The sequence below is a fragment of the Entelurus aequoreus genome, linkage group LG21, assembly GCF_033978785.1.
Source record: "Entelurus aequoreus isolate RoL-2023_Sb linkage group LG21, RoL_Eaeq_v1.1, whole genome shotgun sequence".
Taxonomy (NCBI): domain Eukaryota; kingdom Metazoa; phylum Chordata; class Actinopteri; order Syngnathiformes; family Syngnathidae; genus Entelurus; species Entelurus aequoreus.
The window spans coordinates 9,400,976-9,426,016 of record NC_084751.1 but is presented as its reverse complement, the minus strand read 5'-3'; the positions used below and the strand labels follow the sequence as shown (position 1 = coordinate 9,426,016).

Below are 25,041 nucleotides of genomic sequence, written 5' to 3'. Positions count from 1 at the left end.
TAAGCACACATGATTGTGCGTGCTGCTGGTCCACTAATAGTACTAACCTTTATCAGTTAATTTTACTAATTTTCATTCATTACTAGTTTCTATGTAACTGTTTTTATATTGTTGTACTTTCTTTTTTATTCAAGATAATGTTTTTAATTTATTTATCTTATTTTACTAATTTTTAAAAAAAGTACCTTATCTTCACCATACCTGGTTGTCCAAATTAGACATAATAATGTGTTAATTCCACGACTGTATATATCGGTTGATATCGGTATCGGTTGATATCGGTATCGGTAATTAAAGAGTTGGACAATATCGGAATATCGGATATCGGCAAAACGCCATTATCGGACATCCCTATAAAAAACACAAGATACACTTACAATTAGTGCACCAACCCAAAAAACCTCCCTCACTCATTCACACAAAAGGGTTGTTTCTTTCTGTTATTAATATTCTGCTTCCTACATTATATATCAATATATATCAATACAGTCTGCAAGGGATACAGTCCGTAAGCACACATGATTGTGCGTGCTGCTGCTCCACTAATAGTACTAACCTTTAACAGTTAATTTTACTAATTTACATTAATTACTAGTTTCTATGTAACTGTTTTTATATTGTTTTACTTTGCTTTTTATTCAAGAAAATGTTTTTAATTTATTTATCTTATTTTATAAAAAATTTTTAAAGTACCTTATCTTCACCATACCTGGATGTCCAAATTAGGCATAATAATGGGTTAATTCCACGACTGTATATATCGGTTGATATCGGTATCGGTAATTAAAGAGTTGGACAATATCGGAATATCGGATATCGGCAAAAAGCCATTATCGGACATCCCTAGTGTTTACTATATAATAATTTACTTGTCGCCACAAGTACAGTATATTTCGACAGCCTCGCTAATTAATTTTAATGGACTGCGAATAACAATGATGCTACGCTAACTCCCAGCATGCTTTTTTGGCACATTTTTGGTAAATTGTTGCTCAGAGTACACATTAAGAGTAACCGAAGTGGTTTATTATCCTCCACTAGTAGCAGTAATTCCCTACCTTAGCTGCGGGTCACTATAGCTTTTGGTAGATGTAGATTACCAATTTAGTGTTTAACTTAAAGTACCAGCAGAGTGGAAAACAAGTTGCCTCTATAGTAAAGTAAGTAAGTAAAATACTATATACATATCTGATGAATGACATCGAAAGACTTACAATGTTTGTGAGTAAATAGGTATGATCAAAATAGTACCGATCTCACAGAGATACCTGAGCCATTTTGACAGATAATGAGCTAGCCAGACACGTCATTGCGTGACGTAGAGTTAGAAACCACAGATCCCTTCCCCACAAACATCAATGCAAATCATGCAGACTTTGTGAGAGCCAACAATGATTACTTTGAGAAAAATTATGATCCAGAAATGTATATTGTTGATCCTGAATGTAAGGAGGATGAGCGCTCTGCTAAACAGATCTAGCTTTAGTGAAACACTAAGCATCATGTAGCAGTATTGCTACGTGCTGAACAAGAAATATAAACTACGAACATAATGCAACGTTAGCATACTGTACAATGTCTGCTCTCACTTCGATGACAACTGATAGGTTGTCCATATCTTCCCGTTTATATAAAGAATTAATCATGATGCACACAAAGTGTCTTCGGTTGTTTGTGTTTGTCTCCATCTCTGGGTATAAATTGAATGTCACAGATGAACAACTTCTAGATTAATGGCTAAATCATCCTAATATCCAGATGAGAGGCATGATTTATAAACTAGAATAACTTTGATGAGCCGAGACACGATGATGCAGGAGCAGCAGGACATCGCTCCGAGCTCACAGTAAATCAGCAGAGGGTTACTTAGCTGTGTGTTATCATCATCATTTCTTTTTATTCCTTTCATGAAAATGCATATATACAAGCCACGTACAGTTGACCCTTTCATTGCTTTTTGTTTATTATACATTTCCATGATCAGAAAGGAGCAGATGGAAGAATAATATTCTTATATTTATCTGGCCCCTTTTTAACACAAATTATTTTAGATGACTTTATCACTGTTCCCTCCACCAACACCTGAACTCCAACTTACTTTTTAATTTTCGTTTAAGCATTTTCACAATGACACGTCCAATCAAAGTCAAAAATCAGTTTGATATAATTCCAGTTGTCTCTTTTTGTTAAGTCTTTTTAAATTTAAAGATATTCTTGCAACTTTTTAAGTCTTTCTTTAGAGAATTCCATGCTTTCACACCAGAAACAGACAAGCACATTTGTTTCAAATTTGTTCACACTCTTGGATGTTTAAAGTCATACTTCTGTGGTTCTCATCTTCAGACGTGAACACAAATAACTTTTGTAAGTCCTTCGGAAGAACTTTATTTCTAGCTTTGAACATCACTAATAGAGTATGCAATTCTACAATATCTTTTAGTTATAATAATCCTGACCTAATGAGTGGATTTGTGTGGTCTCTATATCCTACTGTAAAAATAATATGAATTACTCTTTTCTGCGAAAGAAATAAAGGCATTATGTTGCTGTGATATGTATTTCCCCATATTTCTGCACAATAATTGAAATAAGGTAGAATAATTAATCAATCCGCCGCTTAAAATAGTTTGTCTGCATTAGCGCTTATAACAACATCGCTAATATTTTGTTAATATTCAGGTCACGATATGTATATAGAGTATTGTTGGCGGGTTTTGGATGGTTATTTAGAGGGTTTTGTGGGCGAAATAGAGAGCCCCCATTGACGGCCTATTTATGTATGTATTTATTTACGACTTACAATGCATAAAAAAAGCAAAACATATGTGTTCATGTCTTATTATAGCGATTTTGAATGATAGAAAGCACATCTCTCTCTAATTTTTGCGTATTCCAAATATGACTGTTCTGATAACATGGTCAGAGTGTAGAAGTGTTAACCCAGTGACGTCAATCTACGGCAATTACTGAAGACGTTCGGAGCATTACATTCAAAATGGCTGACTGAATTTGTGGCATTTTGTGATGTTAAGACAGTATCTTCATATACTTTACAACTGGATATGGTTTAATGGATACAATGAAACACAATTAAGCATATAAAGTCAACTTGTTTTTCCACTCTACCTATACTTAAATTCTGAAGACTCTACCTCCAAGCGAACCCCAGGTAGAGTGAATTTGAGACCCCTGGCCTAAGACGAAGCATGCATCCATCCTGCTGGACTTACCCTGCATCTGTATCTGAAGCCCTCGATGACTTCCATCTTGAACTCGTACGGTTTCAGGGCGGATTCCGCGCTATCTGCAGACAGTTTCATCATGTTCATTAACGCTTTGAAATGTTCGGTGACCAACCAGAAGAGAAGCGCGTGTCGTTACCTCCTGTCAGGACCTCCTCCACGTCCTTCAGCAAAGCCAGCTCAGAGTGACAGATGAAGGACAAGGCCGTCCCCGGGTTATCTGCTCTCGCCGTCCTGCCAGAAAATCCATCGTCAACTTTCCATCCTCAAGTCTTCATCACAGGTTACTGAACGTTTTTACCTTCCGACTCGATGGATGTAAGACTCGATGGTCACAGGGAAATCAAAGTTGATGACATTGGCCACATTCTGGAAGTCGACGCCTCTGGAGACTCCATATTCCTTATCTTTATTGCTTTTAAGAGCACACGTCAAGAGTTAGAGTGAAAACATCTGGCGGGTCATTAAACCTCCAGTGTCGCTTCTGCATATTTCACCTTAAAAACTGTTTATCTCGCTTTGGTTGTTCCTTTTTTGTCAGTTCAACCTCACATGTGTATCTACACTTGGGCTGCAACAACTATTTAATTAAATTGATTCATCCGATTAACAAAGCTTCCATTTGTATTCCATTGCTACAACTACTCGTTCAATAAGTCCAAACTGCAGATATTCAAATATTCAGATTTGGTGAAGATTTCAATTTTTTCCCCCCAATTTTTATTAATGCATACATGTTAAAAGTGCACTTTCAATGTTGATTATGTGCATTTATTAGAAAAAAGAATGAAGGGTACGCTAGCGGAAAAATTGTTTCAACTATTTTCCCTAAAATATACATTGAGGCTATAAAATGTGTTTCATCCGACTACTTGATTAATGAAACAAACTAATCGATAGATTATTAAAATAATTGATAGCTGCAGCTCTACTGTACACCTACTTTTTCCATTTTGACATAATGGATAAACACGTTGGACTTTAATTCAAACAGAAACCTAAAATCCGACAGTGATGGGCAGTAACAAGCTACATGTAGCTAAGCTACGTAGCTTAACTACATTTTCCAGTAGCTTGGCGGTAGCTTAGCTACTTTTTGAACGAGTAGCATTACTGTAGTTTAGCTACTTTAAGAGCCATGTAGCGAGGTGGCTTACATCAAAGCTACAAGCTACAAAGAGAGAAAATGGACTGCGAATCCAGGCCAAAAAAATATATCTATTGAGAAAATACAATGACCATCCATACATACGGTGAAAATCCATGATGATTGGTTGGTGTTTGTATGATGAGTCACAATTGGCTAAGGCAGGGGTCACCAAGTGTATATATGCCCGCGGGCACCTGGTAGCCGTAAGGACCAGATGAGTAGCCCGCTGGCCTGTTCTAAAAATAGCTCAAATAGCAGCACTTACCAGTGAGCCGCCTCTATTTTTTAAATGTTATTTATTTACTAGCAAGCTGGTCTCGCTTTGCTCGACATTTTTAATTCTAAGAGAGACAAAACTCAAATAGAATTTGAAAATCCAAGAAAATATTTTAAAGACTTGGTCTTCACTTGTTTAAATAAATTCATTAATTTGTTTTCTTTGCTTCTTATAACTTTCAGAAAGACAATTTTAGAGAAAAAATACAACCTTAAAAATGGTTTTAGGATTTTTAAACACATATACCTTTTAAATTCCTTCCTCTTCTTTCCTGACATTTTAAATCAATGTTCAAGTAAATTTATTTTTTTTATTGTAAAGAATAATAAATACATTTCAATTTAATTCTTCATTTTAGCTTCTGTTTTTTCGACAAAGAATATTTGTGAAATATTTCTTCAAACTTATTATTGGGGCGGCATGGCGTAGTGGGTAGAGCGGCCTTGCCAGAAACCTGAGGGTTGCAGGTTCGCTCCCCGCCTCTTACCATCCAAAAATCGCTGCCGTTGTGTCCTTGGGCAGGACACTTCACCCTTGCCCCCGGTGCCGCTCACACCGGAGAATGAATGATGAATGAATGAGTTGTAAAAATGAATGATGGGTTCTCACTTCTCTGTGAAGCGCTTTGAGTGTCTAGAAAAGCGCTATATAAATCTAATCCATTATTATTATTATTATGATTAAAATTCAAAAAAATTATTCCGGCAAATCTAGAAAATCTGTAGAATCAAATTTGAATCTTATTTAAAAGTCTTTTGAATTTCTTTTAAAATTTTTGTTCTGGAAAATCTAGAAGAAATAATGATTTGTCTTTGTTAGAAATATAGCTTGGTCCAATTTGTTATATATTCTAACAAAGTGTAGATTGGATTTTAACCTATTTAAAACATGTCATCAAAATTCTAAAATTAATCTTAATCAGGAAAAATTACTAATGATGTTCCATAAATTCTTTTTTTAATTTTTTCAAAAAGATTCGAATTAGCTAGTTTTTCTCTTCTTTTTTTCGGTTGAATTTTGAATTTTAAAGATTCGAAATTGAAGATAAACTATGTTTCAAAATTTAATTGTAATTTTTTTTGTGTTTTCTCCTCTTTTAAACCGTTCAATTAAGTGTAAATATCATTAATTATTAATAGTAACATAGAGTTAAACTTAAATTGAGCAAATTGGCTATTTCTGGCAATTTATTTAAAGGCCTACTGAAATGAATTTTTTTTATTCAAACGGGGATAGCAGATCTATTCTATGTGTCATACTTGATCATTTCGCGATATTGCCATATTTTTGCTGAAAGGATTTAGTATAGAACAACGACGATAAAGATTGCAACTTTTGGTATCTGATAAAAAAAAGGCTTGCCCCTACCGGAAGTAGCGTGACGTAGTCAGTTGAACATATACGCAAAGTTCCCTATTGTTTACAATGATGGCCGCATGAAGTGAGAGAGATTCGGACCGAGAAAGCGACAATTTCCCCATTAATTTGAGCGAGGATGAAAGATTTGTGGATGAGTAAAGTGCAAGTGAAGGACTAGTGGGGAGTTGAAGCTATTCAGATAGGGAAGATGCTGTGAGAGCCGGGGGTGACCTGATATTCAGCTGGGAATGACTACAACAGTAAATAAACACAAGACATATATATACTCTATTAGCCACAACACAACCAGGCTTATATTTAATATGCCACAAATTAATCCTGCATAAAAACACCTGCGTGTTTGTTATGCTAGCTCCTAGCTCCTCTGCTAGCTCCTAGCTCCATAGAACACGCCAATACAATTCAAACACCTGATCAACACACACCATCACTCAGCCCAAAAGACCGTTTACCTAACCCAAGGTTCATAAAGCTTATATATTTTTAAAAAGTTACGTACGTGACGCGCACATACGGTCAAGTTATCGAATGTTTAGCAGCCAAGGCTGCATACTCACGGTACCTGATATTCAGCTGGGAATGACTACAACAGTAAATAAACACAAGACATATATATACTCTATTAGCCACAACACAACCAGGCTTATATTTAATATGCCACAAATTAATCCTGCATAATAACACCTGCGTGTTTGTTATGCTAGCTCCTAGCTCCTCTGCTAGCTCCTAGCTCCATAGAACACGCCAATACAATTCAAACACCTGATCAACACACACAATCACTCAGCCCAAAAGACCGTTCACCTAACCCAAGGTTCATAAAGCTTATATATTTTTAAAAAGTTACGTACGTGACGCGCACGTAGGTACGGTATGTGTTATGCTAGCTCCTCTGCTAGCTCCTAGCTCCATAGAACACGCCAATACAATTCAAACACATGATCAACACACACAATCACTCAGCCCAAAAGACCGTTCACCTAACCCAAGGTTCATAAAGCTTATATATTTTAAAAAAGTTACGTACATACGCAAAAAAAAGCCAAAGCTGCATACTCACAGTAGCACGTCTGCGTCTTTGTCATCCAAATCAAAGTAATCCTGGTAAGAGTCTGTGTTGTCCCAGTTCTCTACAGGCGTCTGTGTATCCAAATCAAAAGTCCTCCTGGTTAGAGTCTCTGTTATCCGAGTTCTTCCATCTTGACTGCATCTTTCGGGAATGTAAACAAAGAAGCGCCGGCTGTGTACTGTTGTGGCTGACTACGTTCGAAAAATACGTCCATTTCGCACCGACAACTTTCTTCTTTGCTTGCTTGGCTTCCTTCTCCATAATGCAATGAACATGATTGAAACAGATTCACGAACACAGATGTCCAGAATACTGTGGAATTATGAAATGAAAACAGAGCTTTTTCATATCGGCTTCAATGTGGAAGGCATACCCGTGTTCGCCGGGCTACGTCACGCGCATACGTCATCCGCAGAGGCGTTTCGAACCGGAAGTTTAGCGGCAAATTTAAAATGTCACTTTATAAGTTAACCCGGCCGTATTGGCATGTGTTATAATGTTAAGATTTCATCATTGATATATAAACTATCAGACTGCGTGGTCGGTAGTAGTGGCTTTCAGTAGGCCTTTAAGTGTGTATCAAACTGGTAGCCCTTCGCTTTAATCAGTACCCAAGAAGTAGCTCTTGCTTTCAAAAAGGTTGGTGACCCCTGGGCTAAGGTTAGGGCGAAACATTGGCAGCATAAGAGGGGTCATCGAAACCAGGAAGCAAAATCATAACAGACACGCACTTATATCATATGACGACCAGGGAGTCGGAGATAGAGGGACGCTTCAAGCTGACCACTCAAAAAATAAGACGACGTGCAGGAAACTCACAATAATGCGTGTCTTTGGCCATATTTAGACACATTTATGCGTTTAGAGAAAACAATGTTCAAAACCTTGGTTTGTAGTTGTTTACTCTGTAAACCAAAATCATTACTGCTCTCTTCCTCTAAGACGTCCAACACAAATTTAGGAACACACTTGGAATGATTTCAGGAAAAGTTTTACTGCACATAACCATTACCAACTGTTCCCAAACAACACACAAGTCATTGTTTTTTATTTTGTCAAGATATAGAAAGATGCTGTTTTCTTCACTGTAGGTAGAGAAAATAAATAACTTTTTAGGAGTAGGCCAAAGAAAAGGCAAACTAAATACAGTGGGGTGTGGGGACCCCTAGAGGTAGTTGTATGGTGCACCCAGCTAAATGACAGTTAATAGTAATATTTGTAAGCTACTTTTGCCATGTAGCTTGTAGTGTAGCATGCTACAATTCACTGGGGATAGCTTCCCCTGTAGCTTAGCTACATTTAATCGAGAGTAACTTGTAGCTTAGCTTACTACTTACTAGCCTGCCCATTACTGATATCCGAGCAGGGAAATATTGCATTTTTGACTGTGAAAATCGCTAACATGTGAATTGAAACCTTCTATAAACGACGTATAATTCAAACAAAGTTAAATGTAATTATGTACAATTATTCAGCTTCAAAAAGGCAGGCGAGGCCTCAGGCAGTTGCTATTTACACAACAAATAATACTAATGATTAATTCCTAAAAACCTTAAACCTGACGCAAGAGTTATTAGCATGTCATCAAAATGAAACTTACTTTCCCCCCTTCTTCTTCTTCTTCTTTTTGCCTTTGCCTGCAGGCTGCGACGTGCCCGCAGGCTGCGACGTACCAGCTGGCTGCGACGTAACAGCAGGCTCGGCCAGACCGCGCTCGTCTGTGGCGATGATGTAGTCGTAGAAGCCTTGATTGAACTGTGAGATGATGTGACACCTGCAACACATACAACACTACAATACAACATATGCATGCTTCTCTATGTCGCCACGTGTGCTCTAGAGGAGAGGTCTTCAACAGGCGGTCCGTGGAGGTACTGAGGGGGGTCGAGATATATATATATATATATATATATATATATATATATATATATATATATATATATATATATATATATATATATAAATTAGGGCTGCAACTAACGATTAATTTGATAATCGATTAATCTGTCGATTACTACTTCGATTAATAATCGGATAAAAAAGACAAACTACATTTCTGTCCTTTCCAGTATTTTATTGAAAAAAACCCAGCATACTGGTACCATACTTATTCTGATTATTGTTTCTCAGCTGTTTGTACATAAATAAAGGTTTATTTAAAAAAAATAAAAAAAATAAATAAAAAAAAAGCCTCCGCGCATGCGCATAGCATAGATCCTTCGAATCGGTGACTAAATTAATCGGCAACTATTTTTATAATCGATTTTAATCGATTAGTTGTTGCAGCCCTAATATATATATATATATATATATATATATATACACACACTACCGTTCAAAACTTTGGGGTCACATTGAAATGTTCTTATTTTTGAAGGAAAAGCACTGTACTTTTCAATGAAGATAACTTTAAACTAGTCTTAACTTTAAAGAAATACACTCTATACATTGCTAATGTGGTAAATGACTATTCTAGCTGCAAATGTCTGCTTTTTGGTGCAATATCTACATAGGTGTATAGAGGCCCATTTCCAGCAACTATCACTCCAGTGTTCTAATGGTACAATGTGTTTGCTCATTGGCTCAGAAGGCTAATTGATGATTAGAAAACCCTCGTGCCATCATGTTCACACATCTGAAAACAGTTTAGCTCGTTACAGAAGCTACAAAACTGACCTTCCTTTGAGCAGATTGAGTTTCTGGAGCATCACATTTGTGGGGTCAATTAAACGCTCAAAATGGCCAGAAAAAGAGAACTTTCATCTGAAACTCGACAGTCTATTCTTGTTCTTAGAAATGAAGGCTATTCCACTAAATTGTTTGGGTGACCCCAAACTTTTGAACGGTAGTATATATATATATATATAGACAGCTAGAACCAGTGGTGGTGTCTTACCTGGACTGAATGGGCAACTCGGAGTTGAGCACGCAGGCCGGAATACTGAACTGTTCCAAGAAGAGCTTAAGGCGGTAGCATCGTTCCACATCGCTCACAAATAGCAGTGACTTTCCCTGAACCAGCCGGAGCTTGAGTAGCGTGTAAATGAGCAGGAACTTGTCCTCCTCCTCACACTTGACGGTGTACTGCTGCAGCTGGCTGGCATCTGGCAGCTGAGAGCCTTGCAGCTTCAGAGTCACCTGCAGGGGGCGACGTTCACCACACAGTCAGACCAGAGGCGGCGCAGCACAGTGCAAAAGTCATGATTGAGAGAGGATTTACTGGATTATGCAGCAGGAGTTCCTTTAGGGCTTGAACATCCTCACTGAAGGTTGCGGACATGAGGAAGGACTGGTAGATCTTTGGCAAGTGGCTGCAACAAGAGTCACACTTAACTTGTGTCTGTATGAGTGCATCTATTATTATTATTATCACATTCACTAGGAACATAAACTTGACTATAAAAATTAAACCATGACAGTCGTGGGTCTTCTCTCACCACAGCAGGTTCTTCAGGTCGGCTTCAAAGCCAAAGGAGAACAGCAGGTCGGCCTCGTCCACCACCAGCATCTCCAGCGACGAGTGCAGGACCAGGTTTTGTGCAGTGACGTGGGCCAACACACGCGACGGCGTCCCCACAACCACGTCGGGCTTTTCCATTAAGATGGGTCTGTCCAGACGGAAAGAACATCCAGGAAGTGGCATATTAATCGTGTAATAGCTATGATCCCTAAAGACTTTCAGGATGGATTCAGGATGCTTTATTATTGTCCATTCTTTAACATGTACAAGACACATAAGAACTGAAATTACATTTTGGGCACAGTCCCACTAAGAGCAGACATACGTTACAGGCAGACAAGACGGGACTGCCAACGGACCAGCCACCTACGGCGCTCCTTAAAAAGGTGGGAAAAAGGTGATATTGGGAAAGGGGGGAAGAGTAAAAAATATCAGTCGAAGGCTGGACCCTCGGGAGGGGGTCCAGACTGAGTCCAAGGGAAAAAACCTCATTTGCCATAGCACACATAAACATGTTACATATAATCACAACAACTTGCAACAGAGGGGGGAGGGGGGGAGTTGGGTGGGGAGTGTGTTTGTGTATATGCCCATTGTCTTTGGGTGTAGTGGTGTTGTGTTCACAGGCCCAGGGCCCTTCTGCATGCAATGCAAGCAAAGTTTGACCTCCAGGTGTCTTGTAATTGTTCTAGTACAAAACTAATTGTAAATCACACAAAATTCACGGTTCGGTCCAATATTTTAGTGTCCCGGTTAGATATTTTTTCGATACAAAAAATATAAATTTCCAGGCCTTTTTGTACTTGCTGTTCCATTAAAATTATCAATTACAATTAAAGTACAGTTTTTAAATTAAATTAAATGTATCTGGTGTAGCTATATCTGCCCAGTTTTCTGCTGTGCATACTGAAATAAAACAAAAACAGCAGCTTGTGTTTAAAAAATAAATAAATAAATAAATAAATAAATAAACTTTTTTAAAAATGCATCTGATGAATCACCCATCTTCTGTGGTGCATTCTTAGCAGCAGAGGAACAGTGGGTGCAATACGGAAACTAGTTTCAAAAAAGGTACACAAGCAAAATGTACGTAAAGCACTTATTGATCGACTATGCTTTGACCTAAAATACTGGTCAAAATTGTCCAAAGATGTATTGCACCAATAAATGTGAGGATTTGTGTATTTAATTAACAAACATTTTATCAAATTTTATTTTTACAAATAAAATAGGCGTAAAAGTAAAAAAAACGGAATGAAAAACAATTAAAATGGAAAAACTAAATGTTATTGTTTATATTGCTATTGTTATTTAAATGTATTGTTATTCCTATTAATATGATTTTACTTGTTGTGGTTTAATTGTTACTAATTTATAGCCAGGTTTTTAAACGATATTTAAAGTTGAGTTTTGGTGGTACAACAAACTCTCATGCTTCCAAATTAATAAATAATTGTGTTATTAATCATGATTAAAATACAACTCAAAATAATCATGATTATTATTTTTGCCATTATCGTCCAGCCCTAATGCGGTCTGTAAATGATGCAAGGCACTCGCCCCACCAAGACCACACCACCTCAGCCGCACTCACCCTTTTGAGCAAAGCCGTAACTTCCTGGCACGAAACTTGCAGAAAACTTCTAAGGTTTCTCCATGTTTACATCTTCACACTTGTTGCACTTTAAGTATTTCTTATATGTTCCTTATCTTTGCACCCTGATTTTAAGAGGTTATTGTTAAGTGTTTGATGTGATTTTTAGAATTTTGTTTACATCGATTGAGTGTTTTCCATGGTTGTGTTGACATGTCCTGTGTGGATAACTGAGGGGATTATAATCAGAGGAAAGTTACATTTTAAATAAAAATATTCCCATTTAATACAGTGCTGTACACTTGGCATTTTCACTAGTACCGTATTTTTCGGACTATAAGGCGCACTTAAATCCTTTCATTTTCTCAAAAATCGACAGTGCGCCTTATAACCCTAACGGCATAAGTTTGGTTGAGTTTACTGACTTCGAAACAATTTTTATTTGGTACATGGTGTAATGATAAGTGTGACAAGTAGATGGCAGTCATACATAAGAGATACGTGTAAACTGCAAGATGATGGCAGTAAACATCAAAATGTAAAATGTTCCATTGAGAATATAGAACATTACACACGGTGCTCGAAAATCTGTCAAAATGTTTTTAGTACGACTTTGGTAAGCTATGAAGCCGCACCGCTTGATGGTTTGTCGGCGCATTAAACATAGGAGTATTATTATGGTGTGTGTATAAGGACTGCAAAATGGCACCTATTAGCAGACATATCATCTGCTGTTTTGTTTCGCAATATTATGCAAAACAAACTTTTCTTACCTTCTGGCACCTGCTGATGTGTATTTGGGATCTGCATAAATCCTGAAAACATCATCATAATATGACCCCTTTAATGCGCCTTATAACCCGATGCGCCTTTTGTGCGAAAAAAGACCTGAATAGACCTGCTCATTGGCAGTGCGCCGTTTAATCTGGTGCCCCCTATGGTCTGGAAAATACGGTAGTACTGTTGCTACCATCAGGCGGACGTCGACCAAAAAGTAGAGTGGTAGTTGATAGTTGTTAGAATAATTAATGTGTAAGTAATCACACAACTCTTATGCTTAAAGGCCGTTGCTATAGTTATTATCAATTGTGCTGAAGTTGTACTTTTCTATCCGTGGAAAGGGACATCGTCTCGTATCAGTGTTTGTGTCCAGAACCGGCCTGCTGACTGCCAAGGGCGAACATCGAGTGCCGTGACGCAGACAGAGCGATATCACGAGTGTCAGGACTCCTCTTCCTCCTATCCAGGAGATCGCAAAAAGCCGCTGCCTGACCAGGGCTCAGAAAATCTGCAAAGACTCCTCCCACCCCCACCAAGGACTGTTTTCACTGCTGGACTCTAGAAAGAGGTTCCGCAGCCTCCGAAGCAGAACCTCCAGGTTCTGTAACAGCTTCTTCCCTCAGGCCGTAAGACTCTTGAACGCATCATAATTAAAATTATCCTCTCTACTCCCCCCAAAATGGATTAACTCTCTGGAATAAAAAAAGACAATATAACATACATCCATAAACGTGGACGCATGTGAGAAAGTGCAATATATTTATCTGTACAGTAATCTATTTATTTATTTTATATATTTATTTATTTTATATATATATTTATTTATTTATATATGCACCTTATTGCTTTTTTTATCCTGCACTACCATGAGCTTATGTAACGAAATTTCGTTCTTATCTGTGCTGTAAAGTTCAAATTTGAATGACATTAAAAAGTCAGCACTAGGGATGTCCGATAATGGCTTTTTGCCGATATTGTCCAACTCTTTAATTACCGATACCGATATCAACCGATATATACAGTCATGGAATTAACACATTATTATGCCTAATTTGGACAACCAGGTATGGTGAAGATAAGGTACTTTTTTTTAAAAATGAATAAAATAAAATAAGATAAATAAATTAAAAACATTTTCTTGAATAAAAAAGAAAGTAAAACAATATAAAAACAGTTACATAGAAACTAGTAATTAATGAAAATTTGTAAAATTAACTGTTAAAGGTTAGTATTATTAGTGGACCAGCAGCACGCACAATCATGTGTGCTTACGGACTGTATCCCTTGCAGACTGTACTGATATATATTGATATATAATGTAGGAACCAGAATATTAATAACAGAAAGAAACAACCCTTTTGTGTGAAAGAGTGTGAATGAGTGTAAATGGGGGAGGGAGTTTTTTTTGGGTTGGTGCACTAATTGTAAGTGTATCTTGTGTTTTTTATGTGGATTTAATAAAAAAACAACTAAAAAAACAACAACGATACTGATAATTAAAAAAACGATACCGATAATTTCCGATATTACATTTTAACGCATTTATCGGCCGATAATATCGGCAGACCGATATTATCGGACATCTCTAGTCAGCACATTTGCATTTCATGAATACCGGTAGTCATATATTGTGTCTAACTGGGGCTGCTGAGATTACCCCCCTTCCTTCAGAGGCAGCCTCGGCAATGTAACCAGGGACCTCCCAAATAAATAAAGGAGCACATGGGACTGTTACCTTAGAGCAGGGGTGTGAAACGTACGGCCCGGGGGCCGGATCAGGCCTGTAAACAGGTTTTAGCCGGCCCGCGGGATGAGTTTGCTAAGTATAAAAATGTACCTGAAATTTATGAATGAAAGAAACAGCTGTTTTAAATGTGTCCACTGGATGTCGCAATAGCAATTCTTTGTATCGTTGTAGATGATGCTATATATGTACAAAATAAACCACATAAGGTTAGTGCACCAGTCGAGGAAAATGATCAAACTACATAAATAACATACTGTAATTTGATATTGATATAAGTTTTTTATCTTGATAGATTGAAAATGAACACCAATGACTGATGAACATTACCATATAATTTGTTCAGAAAATATAAGTAACAACAAATAAAGATAGAAGTCTATTAACTGCAACATGTAAGTGTAAAAAAAAACCAACAACATGATTTCTACAATTTCAGAATGTACTTGTTCTGTTTTTAAACAAAGAAAACAATCTGAAGTTTGTCTATATTTTTAAGTTATCATGCCGTGATTTTACCAGTCCGGCCCACTTGGGAGTAGATTTTTCTCCGTGTGGCCCCCGATCTAAAATGAGTTTGACACCCCTGCCTTAGAGCGTAGGTTGGTTCTGTAACTAAGAGTACAGCCCAAAACGTCTCTCCTCATTGAGCTAAATGTAACTGTCTCTGCATGATTCCTTGCTTCTTGTCTGTTTAATAGATGTCATCAGTGTTTGAACCTGACAATAGTGGGATAATCCAGCTTTAACCAAATTTAAGATAAAAGGTCAACTAATCATGATTTTGATGCAGCCCTAACTGAAGCAAATGTTTCCTTGTCCCGTTCCATGTTACAAATATTAAACTGACCTTTGCGCGGATACGTCTGCCCTGCCAGAGATGTCTGCCACACGGACGTCCCTGGAACAATACGCAGTCAACTGTCTCATCATGGTCTGGACCTGGTGGCCGAGTTCTTTGGTGGGAATCAGGACCAGAGCTCTCACTTCCTGCGCGCGGACAGTCTGAAGACAAGAAGAGAGGGGAAAAAGTCACAACAGTTCTATTTGGGTCCTGCAGCTGATTGCTGTGCGGCACCTGTTTGGAGGCCAGGATGCGCTGGATGACAGGTATTGCATAAGCAGCAGTCTTTCCCGAGCCGGTCCTTGCCCGGGCCAGAATGTCTTTGCCCTCCATAGCCAGAGGGATGGCTTTCTCCTGGATCAAGGTGGGCAGGGACCAACCCAGATCAGCCACCGCCTAGATCAGAGGTGTCAAAGTGGTTTTCACTGAGGGCCACAACGCAGTTATGTTTGGCCCCAGAGGGCCGCTTCTAACAGTTATTACTCGATTTGCTATGCATTTTATTAGTAGTTTTTTTTCCGAACTAAAATGTAAAAAAAATATATGGTAAGTTGCAATCATTTCACCTCAAAATGTAGTGTATTTTAATGTAAATTGAATTAAATTCATAAAATATTTATATTAAATATTAAAATGTTTACAAAAAATTATAAATAAATCAAATTTAATTAATTGTATATTAAATGCAAATGTAAAAACAGTACCGCTGTTTTTATGGTTTAAAAAAGGCAGCTCAGTTGCCAAAATGTTACTGTAAAATTGACATTTGTTTTTTTTACTGTTTTCACAGTAAAATGTTGGCACCTGAGCTGCAGTTTGTTTTTACCGCAAATCAACAATTGTAGATTTTTCGGTGTATTACTGAAAATGCCAAAACGACACCACAGTTTATTACAGTACAAAAAAGTACTGTTTTTTTCATTTAGAGAAAAATGCTGTAAAACCCACAGTAAATTTCACAATTTTACCATGAAATCTATCGCTACTTTTACATTGCACAATTTTGATGGATAACTTGCTTTGAAATCATTATTATTAGTATGTATTAATTTTTAAAAAACGGTTTGAATGTTTGGTAATACATTTTTGCATAATTAAACAATATTTAAGTTGACATAATTTGCGATTACATTGAGTACATATATTTGTTTTCTCCCAAAATAGAAAGAAATAATACATTTAGTAAGAAACGTTACAGTACTTTATTGATACATATTGTTATGTTTTGAAGAGAACATCTGAAAGTTACTACTGTTTATTACTGTTTACATTACAGACAGGTCAGTGAAGAGGTACACGTCGCGTTTCTTCCGTTCGCCTCTTCGTTTTTCGCTTCAAAGTAGCAATTTAATATTATTTAACATTTGGAACAACAACACAGGTTTTATTTACCTTCAAAAGACGGTCGTCAAGACCCATTTCGTGAAATTGCAGCCTGTCCGTCGCCATCGCTTCTCTTCCGTTTCACGTGCACGTGCGTCGCACTGATTATACGTCATGACGCATTCACGTGTCTCTGTGTTTCACACACTTTACGGGGAAAAAAGGGAAATGTTGACTTTCCCCCTGCGTACTATGCTTTTTGGGAGACGACGTATATCAGAAACGAACAAGAGTCATTAATAAGAAGATGAACTCGACGAATATTAATACAAATACAACATCTCCGCTTCATCACAGGGTGTCGCTAGTGCGCCTTATCCCCGTGCTAGTCTGCGCTCCAAGCAGAGAAGAAGAAAGCTTAACTTCCGGGAAAACATGCGCATGGAAAATTAACTTCACCAGGTAATTATGTGTTTTTCTCGCTGAATTGAGACTATAAAATCACAACAAACTGACATTTAATATTTAATGTTTATTCTCAGCTAGGCATTTAGTTTACGTTTATCACCAAAACATTGACACACGCACTTAGCAGCGTGCTAAGGCTAACTCAGAGTAGACAGATGGGACCTGAGTTGACTTTGATAGTAGGCAGTTCATTGGGAATATGTAAACATTTCACCTAAATCTCTTAAGGTTTTACTGATGTGGTTTACTGTTCTTGATTTGTCCGAATACTTAATTTCCACCTGCTTCCTTACTATCATTATTATAGCTGGATGTACAGCCAATGTATAATGCATATGTTCTTTTTGACTGTACATGTACTGTAAATGTATAATGTATTTATATTATTCACATGTGAATAATGCTGTATAATGACTGTATTTATATTATATATGCTGTATAATAGACTGTATTTATGTTATTCACATGTGAATAATGCTGTATAATAGACTGTATTTATATTATTCACATGTGAATAATGCTGTATAATGACTGTATTTATATTATATATGCTGTATAATAGACTGTATTTATGTTATTCCCATGTGAATAATTCTGTATAATAGACTGTATTTATATTATATATGCTGTATAATAATAGACTGTATTTATGTTATTCACATGTGAATAACGCTGTATAATAGACTGTATTTATATTATATATGCTGTATAATAATAGACTGTATTTATGTTATTCACATGTGAATAATGCTGTATAATAGACTGTATTTATATTATTCACATGTGAATAATGCTGTATAATAGACTCTATTTATGTTATTCACAAGTGAATAATGCTGTATAATAGACTGTTTTTATGTTATTCACATGTGAATAATGCTGTATAATAGACTGTATTTATATTATTCACATGTGAATAATGCTGTATAATAGACTGTATTTATATTATTCACATGTGAATAATGCTGTATAATAGACTATTTATACTATTCACATGTGAATGATGCTGTATAATAGACTGTATTTATGTTATTCACATGTGAATAATGCTGTATAATAGACTGTATTTATATTATTCACATGTGAATAATGCTGTATAATAGACTGTATTTACATTATTCACATGTAAAAAAAATACCTAAGTGTTTGTCTATTGTGAGCGAACTGTGGTGCTGAATTTCCCCCAGGGATCAATAAAGTACTTTCTATTCTATTCTATCTATCTATTGCTCCATCCTCTTCATAAGATACACTTTGTGAGGAGGATCAGCCATGACGAGGTGGGCAAGAGCCAACAACATCCACAAGAACAAGCCCGCAGAGGCGACTCCGTGGGGTCAGCTGAAGGCAAAAGAAGGTTCCAAAGGAGAACCTCAGAGGAGCCACGTCAGAGGAACTCAGCCTGGCGGCTCCGCGGTGAAAAAGCCGAACAAAAAGAAGAAGGACTACACCAACGAGGACGTAAACGGTTTCCTGGATTATTTGCACCAGAGTGGACAGCGGCTGCCTGAAGGAGACGGACGGGAGCTGAGGGAGGAGGTGGAGGTGGCGTTGAAGAAAGACAGGAGGAGAGAAGACAGGAGGTTGAAGAGGCAGAACGACAAGAAGAATAAAATGGTGACTTATCAAACATTTATTTGTGTTATTGGCGAAGTTTTTTAAGCTGTTGTGTGTTTGCAGCTGTGCTTCAACTGCAGGAAGCCAGGTCACGGCCTGGCTGACTGTCCCGAGGCCGAGCGGGACCAGGAAATGGGTCGAGGCATCTGCTACCGCTGCGGCTCCACCGAGCACGAGATCCAGCGGTGCAGAGCTAAAGTGGACCCGGCTGTCGGTGAGGAGACGCTGTACATTGAATTTTTTTTGGAAGTATCAGAAAGCGTCTTTAACGTTGGTTGTGTTTGTCAGGTGACTACCCGTACGCCAAGTGCTTCATCTGTGGTCAGACGGGACATTTGTCACGTTCCTGCCCCGACAACCCCAGAGGAGTCTACCCTCAAGGTAGTCCAGCTAGAAGACGCTGCCCTCGTCTGCACGGACTCTTCTTGGCTTTGACTCTTTGGTTTATTCCCAGGAGGAAGTTGTCGAGTGTGTGGATCAGTGGAACATTTCCAGAAGGACTGTCCAGAACATCAGGCCTCAAGTGAGTTCAGTCCACTTCCACCATCGGGATTCTAACAGCACCACAGAGTAGGGCTGCAGCAATTACTCGACATTGTCCACAATATTATTTATTGTCGACAATATAGTCAGTGTTTGCGCTAGGAATTTTCAAAATGGGGTCCCAGAGACCCCATCAAGTCATAAAAATGGGGTCCCACAGTTAAGTTTTGGGGTAACCGTTTTGAAAACAAATGATAAATGTATGCATTATCCTGTTTTATCTAACATTCTATATTGTGTTTTGGAAAAATGTCATAAACGTCACTTAATTCATAAAAAAAATAATACAAACACATTTTTTTTTATAAATGACTTCAGTTACAAACATTCATTCACTTTCTTCTTTGCTTTATGGATCTAAACTTTACCGCTGCCGCCCCAAAATCAAAGTTCTCTGGCTGACGAGGACCACTGCAGTGTTTCCCATAAACTGCCAAAATACCTGTGGCGGTGGGGGCGTGGCTATGGGCGTGGTCACCATGACATCAAGAATTTGCATAATTTACTACAATGATATGATTTTCTCTAAAAAGGCTCGAAAAATGTATACTTACTAATTAATAATAACAGTTTTGTTTTAAACGTCCATCCATCCATCCATCCATCCATTTTACAATATAATTACAACACTTTATGTACATATTTATATACAGATTTGAACAATAAGTTATTCACTGAAATATATTTATTAATTGTGGTTCTTACAAAAAATATATCTTATAAAAATATAAAAGCTAAAATGTCTCTTAAAGCTCTGCCCCTTTAATTAGTGCATACTAAACCATTTAACTTTAGCCTACTACTACAACCATATTATTTACCAGCAACATAAAGTGAAACAGAGGCAGAGGTGTCCTGCCACAGTCAGTAACAAATAAACAGAAAACAGTAGTGGTGGTAGATAGACACAGAGCTTCATCAAACATCTGATCCACTGAACAAAGAGCTCCGATATGGGCATCTACATCAACTATATGATTTACCTGTGAAGCTGGACAGGACAAAAAAAAAAAAAAAATTTTTTATTTGTGGCAGCCTTAATTCTTTCGTGGCGGGCCGCCACAAATAAATGAATGTGTGGGAAACGCTGCACTGACACGTCTCATCTCTGCATATTTGACTAGAATACCCTTATGGTCATCACATATACCAACATCAAGTACCTACTGTACTGTTTACTTGTTGAAATACCCTTTTTAGAGCAAATATCTACTCAAAAGACCACTTTGCTGCTACCCAAAAATGGTTTTGAAGGGTATTTCAACAAGTAAACAGTACAGTAGGTACTTGATTTTGATATATGTAATGCTCATAAGTAGAGATGTCCGATAATGGCTTTTTTGCCGTTATCCGATATTCCGATATTGTCCAACTCTTAATTACCGATTCCGATATCAACCGATACATACAGTCGTGGAATTAACACATTATTATGCCTAATATTGTTGTGATGCCTCGCGGGATGCATTAAACAATGTAACTTTACCATGAATTTATTTACGTGGACCCCGACTTAAACAAGTTGAAAAACTTATTCGGGTGTTACCATTTAATAATAATAATAATAATATATTTTATTTAGTATAGCGCTTTTCAGAGCACTCAAAGACTCTTTACAGCAGTGTTCCCCAACCTTTTTGTAGCTGGGGACCGGTCAACGCTTGAAAATTTGTCCCACGGACCGGGGGGGATTGGGGGGGTGTTGATATTTTATTTTATTTTTATTTATTTTTTTCATAAAGAAATACAATCATGTGTGCTTACGGACTGTATCCCTGCAGACTGTATTGATCTATATTGATATATAATGTATATATTGTGTTTTTTTATGTTGATTTAATTAAAAAAAAAATTATTATTATTTTTTTTTTTAAATACATTTCTGGCGCGGCCCGGTACCAATCGGTCCGCGGTGGTTGGGGACCACTGCTTTACAGGATACAAAATTAAAATATAAAACAGTTTAAAATAATAATATGACATACAGATTTAGTGGTCAATTGTACGGAATATGTACTGTACTGTGCAATCTACTAATACAAGTTTCAATCAATCACTCAAAAATAAGGTTTTCCAAAATAAGAGAACAACTTCAACTCCAGTTATGGAAAATAATGCCAACATGGCACTGCCATGTTTATTATTGAAGTCACAAAGTGCATTATTTTTTTTAACATGCCTCAAAACAGCAGCTTGGAATTTGGGACATGCTCTCCCTGAGATAATCCTTAAAACCCACTACAACTATGGGAAATACTATACTTTGACTTTCACAAAGTACATTATTTTTTTCAATTTCTTTAAACATGCCTCAAAACAACAGCTACAAAAACAATGAAGGCACACAGCTTCAGTCCAGAGTATACTAGAGCATGCTTGCCAAACTTGAAACCTCCGAATTCGGGAGGGGGGGAGGGGGTTTGGTGGTAGCGGGGGGTGTATATTGTAGCGTCCTGGAAGAGTTAGTGCTGCAAGGGGTTCTGGGTATTTGTTCTGTTTTGTTTATGTTGTGTTACGGTGCGGATGTTCTCCCGAAATGTGTTTGTCGTTCTTGTTTGGTGTGGGTTCACAGTGTGGGGCATATTTGTAACAGTGTTAAAGTTGTTTATACGGCAACCCTCAGTGTGACCTGTATGGCTGTTGACCAAGTATGCCTTGCATTCACTTATGTGTGTGTAAAAGCCGCATATATTATGTGACTGGGCCGGCACGCTGTTTGTATGGAGGAAAAGCGGACGTGACGACAGGTTGTAGAGGACTCTAAAGGCAGTGCCTTTAAGGCACGCCCTCAATATTGTTGTCCGGGTGGAAATCGGGAGAATGGTTGCCCCGGGAGGGGCACTGAAATTCGGGAATCTCCCGGGAAAATCGGGAGGTTGGAACCGATACCGATCATTTCCGATATTACATTTTAAAGCATTTATCGGCATTTATCAAACATCTCTACTCATATGGGTATTCTAGTCAAATATGCAGAGTTAAGATGTGTCAGTATCAAAATATTACTTGAATCAATTTTTGGCAGCATCAAAGTGGTCGTTTGGGTAGATTTTTTGCTTTGTAAAGGGTATTTCAACAAGTAAACCGTACAGTAGGTACTTGATTTTGATATATGTAATGCCCATAAAGGTATTCTAGTCAAATATGCGATGTGTAAATATCAAAATATTACGTTGAATCACTTTTTGTCAGTTAATATTACATTTCATTAAGATTTTACATGAATGAATACATCCAAACATTTTATAAATATTTATTATGTGCAGGAAGAAATAACAGTTACAATTGTATGTATTGTTCAAACAAGAAAGAGGTGGGACTAACAACACTCCTTTAAATCTCATTAATACCACAGAAGAGGCAAACTGTCATTTTCCGGACACGATAAAAGCTTGAATAATGTCAAACACGTAGCGTTACAATAAGCAGGAAGATAAAGTGTTTGTCTCACACCTCGTAATCCACTGTGGACACACCAAGCCAAGCAATGCAGGTTTGGCGAAGGAAATACATTTTTGGCAGGCAATCCCATTTTGGCACAACACCGGCAAATATAAACAAAACAAAACACAAGAGGAAAGCGATAATCGATAAAAAAAAACAAGCAAACCGGAGTTTTTACCCTATATTTAATAGTGGTTTAGTGTAGTCCATCTATGTTTAATAGTGGTTTAGTGTAGTCCATCTATGTTTTATATTGGTTGAGTGTAGTACATCTATGTTTTTATAGTGGTTGAGTGTAGTAAATCTATGTTTTTATAGCGGTTGAGTGTATTAAATATATGTTTTATAGTGGTTGAGTGTAGTCCATCTATGTTTTATACTGGTTGAGTGTAGTACAACTATGTTTTTATAGTGGTTGAGTGTAGTACATCTATGTTTTATACTGGTTGAGTGTAGTAAATCTATGTTTTTATAGTGGTTGAGTGTATTAAATATATGTTTTATAGTGGTTGAGTGTAGTACATCTATGTTTTATACTGGTTGAGTGTAGTAAATCTATGTTTTTATAGTGGTTGAGTGTATTAAATATATGTTTTATAGTGGTTGAGTGTAGTACATCTAAGTTTTATACTGGTTGAGTGTAGTAAATCTATGTTTTTATAGTGGTTGAGTGTATTAAATATATGTTTGATAGTGGCTGAGTGTAGTACATCTATGTTTTATAGTGGTTGAGTGTAGTACATCTATGTTTTATACTGGTTGAGTGTAGTAAATCTATGTTTTTATAGTGGTTGAGTGTATTAAATATATGTTTTATAGTGGTTGAGTGTATTAAATATATGTTTTATAGTGGTTGAGTGTAGTACATCTATGTTTTATGCTGGTTGAGTGTAGTAAATCCATGTTTTTATAGTGGTTGAGTGTAGTAAATATATGTTTTATAGTGGTTGAGTGTAGTACATCTATGTTTTATACTGGTTGAGTGTAGTACATCTATGTTTTTATAGTGGTTGAGTGTATTAAATATATGTTTTATAGTGGTTGAGTGTAATACATCTATGTTTTATACTGGTTGGGTGTAGTAAATCTATGTTTTTATAGTGGTTGAGTGTATTAAATGTATGTTTTATAGTGGCTGGGTGTAGTACATCTATGTTTTATAGTGGTTGAGTGTAGTAAATCTATGTTTTTATAGTGGTTGAGTGTATTAAATATATGTTTTATAGTGGCTGAGTGTAGTAAATCTATGTTTTTATAGTGGTTGAGTGTATTAAATATATGTTTTATAGTGGCTGAGTGTAGTAAATCTATGTTTTTATAGTGGTTGAGTGTATTAAATATATGTTTTATAGTGGTTGAGTGTAGTCCATCTATGTTTTATACTGGCTGAGTGTAGTAAATCTATGTTTTTATAGTGGTTGAGTGTATTAAATATATGTTTTATAGTGGCTGAGTGTAGTACATCTATGTTTTATACTGGCTGAGTGTAGTAAATCTATGTTTTTATAGTGGTTGAGTGTATTAAATATATGTTTTATAGTGGCTGAGTGTAGTAAATCTATGTTTTTATAGTGGTTGAGTGTATTAAATATATGTTTTATAGTGGTTGAGTGTAGTCCATCTATGTTTTATACTGACTGAGTGTAGTAAATCTATGTTTTTATAGTGGTTGAGTGTATTAAATATATGTTTTATAGTGGCTGAGTGTAGTACATCTATGTTTTATAGTGGCTGAGTGTAGTACATCTATGTTTTATAGTGGTTGAGTGTAGTTTTTATGTGTGTTTGATATGAAATGAGTGTGTTGAAATGAGATGTGTTCTTCCCCAGGCCACTCCCTGACGTTGGGTTGGTTGTCCAACAACATGAGTGCAGACCACGAGGAGGTTCATGTCCCGGTGAAGAAAAGCAAACCCAAGCAGACCAAAGTGGTCGTCTTCTGATGACGCAGATCTACAGGTCACCTGACACACTATTGACTCTTCCATGAAGTTCAGTCCTTTTTAGTACCTTTTCCAATAAAACATGGCTTCTGTAATTTACACATTACAATAATCTGTTGTAATCTATCACTATAAAGATTTCTGACGTTGATCTTCAGTTTTT

The 25,041-nt window shown here is 37.0% G+C and overlaps 2 protein-coding genes across 2 annotated transcripts in view; one reads left to right on the top strand and one right to left on the bottom strand.

Annotated features, from left to right (window-relative positions):
- ddx56 (DEAD (Asp-Glu-Ala-Asp) box helicase 56) overlaps nucleotides 1-17,143 on the bottom strand; it is a 20,043-nt gene extending 2,900 nt beyond the window's left edge. The window contains exons 1-10 of the mRNA XM_062030786.1: nucleotides 16,933-17,143; nucleotides 15,775-15,936; nucleotides 15,547-15,701; nucleotides 10,556-10,726; nucleotides 10,339-10,429; nucleotides 10,015-10,256; nucleotides 8,719-8,892; nucleotides 3,544-3,657; nucleotides 3,382-3,476; nucleotides 3,231-3,304 (exon numbers count right to left, since the gene is read on the bottom strand). Of these exons, the coding sequence (XP_061886770.1) occupies nucleotides 3,231-3,304; nucleotides 3,382-3,476; nucleotides 3,544-3,657; nucleotides 8,719-8,892; nucleotides 10,015-10,256; nucleotides 10,339-10,429; nucleotides 10,556-10,726; nucleotides 15,547-15,701; nucleotides 15,775-15,936; nucleotides 16,933-16,989 (1,335 nt within the window). The 5' untranslated portion in view covers nucleotides 16,990-17,143. The remainder of the gene's footprint in view (nucleotides 1-3,230; nucleotides 3,305-3,381; nucleotides 3,477-3,543; nucleotides 3,658-8,718; nucleotides 8,893-10,014; nucleotides 10,257-10,338; nucleotides 10,430-10,555; nucleotides 10,727-15,546; nucleotides 15,702-15,774; nucleotides 15,937-16,932) is intronic.
- zcchc9 (zinc finger, CCHC domain containing 9) lies at nucleotides 17,090-25,041 on the top strand. Its single transcript, XM_062030791.1, has 6 exons — nucleotides 17,090-17,325; nucleotides 18,579-18,948; nucleotides 19,012-19,162; nucleotides 19,237-19,329; nucleotides 19,403-19,471; nucleotides 24,766-25,041. Exons 2-6 carry the CDS (start codon nucleotides 18,604-18,606, stop codon nucleotides 24,876-24,878), a joined length of 771 nt encoding a protein of 256 aa, XP_061886775.1. The 5' UTR covers nucleotides 17,090-17,325; nucleotides 18,579-18,603; the 3' UTR covers nucleotides 24,879-25,041.

What these genes read in the sequence shown, in the direction of transcription:
- zcchc9 (XM_062030791.1), top strand. Translation starts at nt 18,604, where the DNA reads ATGACGAGGTGGGCAAGAGCCAACAACATCCACAAGAACAAGCCCGCA. An exon ending in TAAAGTGGACCCGGCTGTCG is followed by an intron (nt 19,163 to 19,236) that starts GTGAGGAGACGC and finishes TGTGTTTGTCAG; the next exon opens with GTGACTACCCGTACGCCAAG. An exon ending in TCCAGAACATCAGGCCTCAA is followed by an intron (nt 19,472 to 24,765) that starts GTGAGTTCAGTC and finishes GTTCTTCCCCAG; the next exon opens with GCCACTCCCTGACGTTGGGT.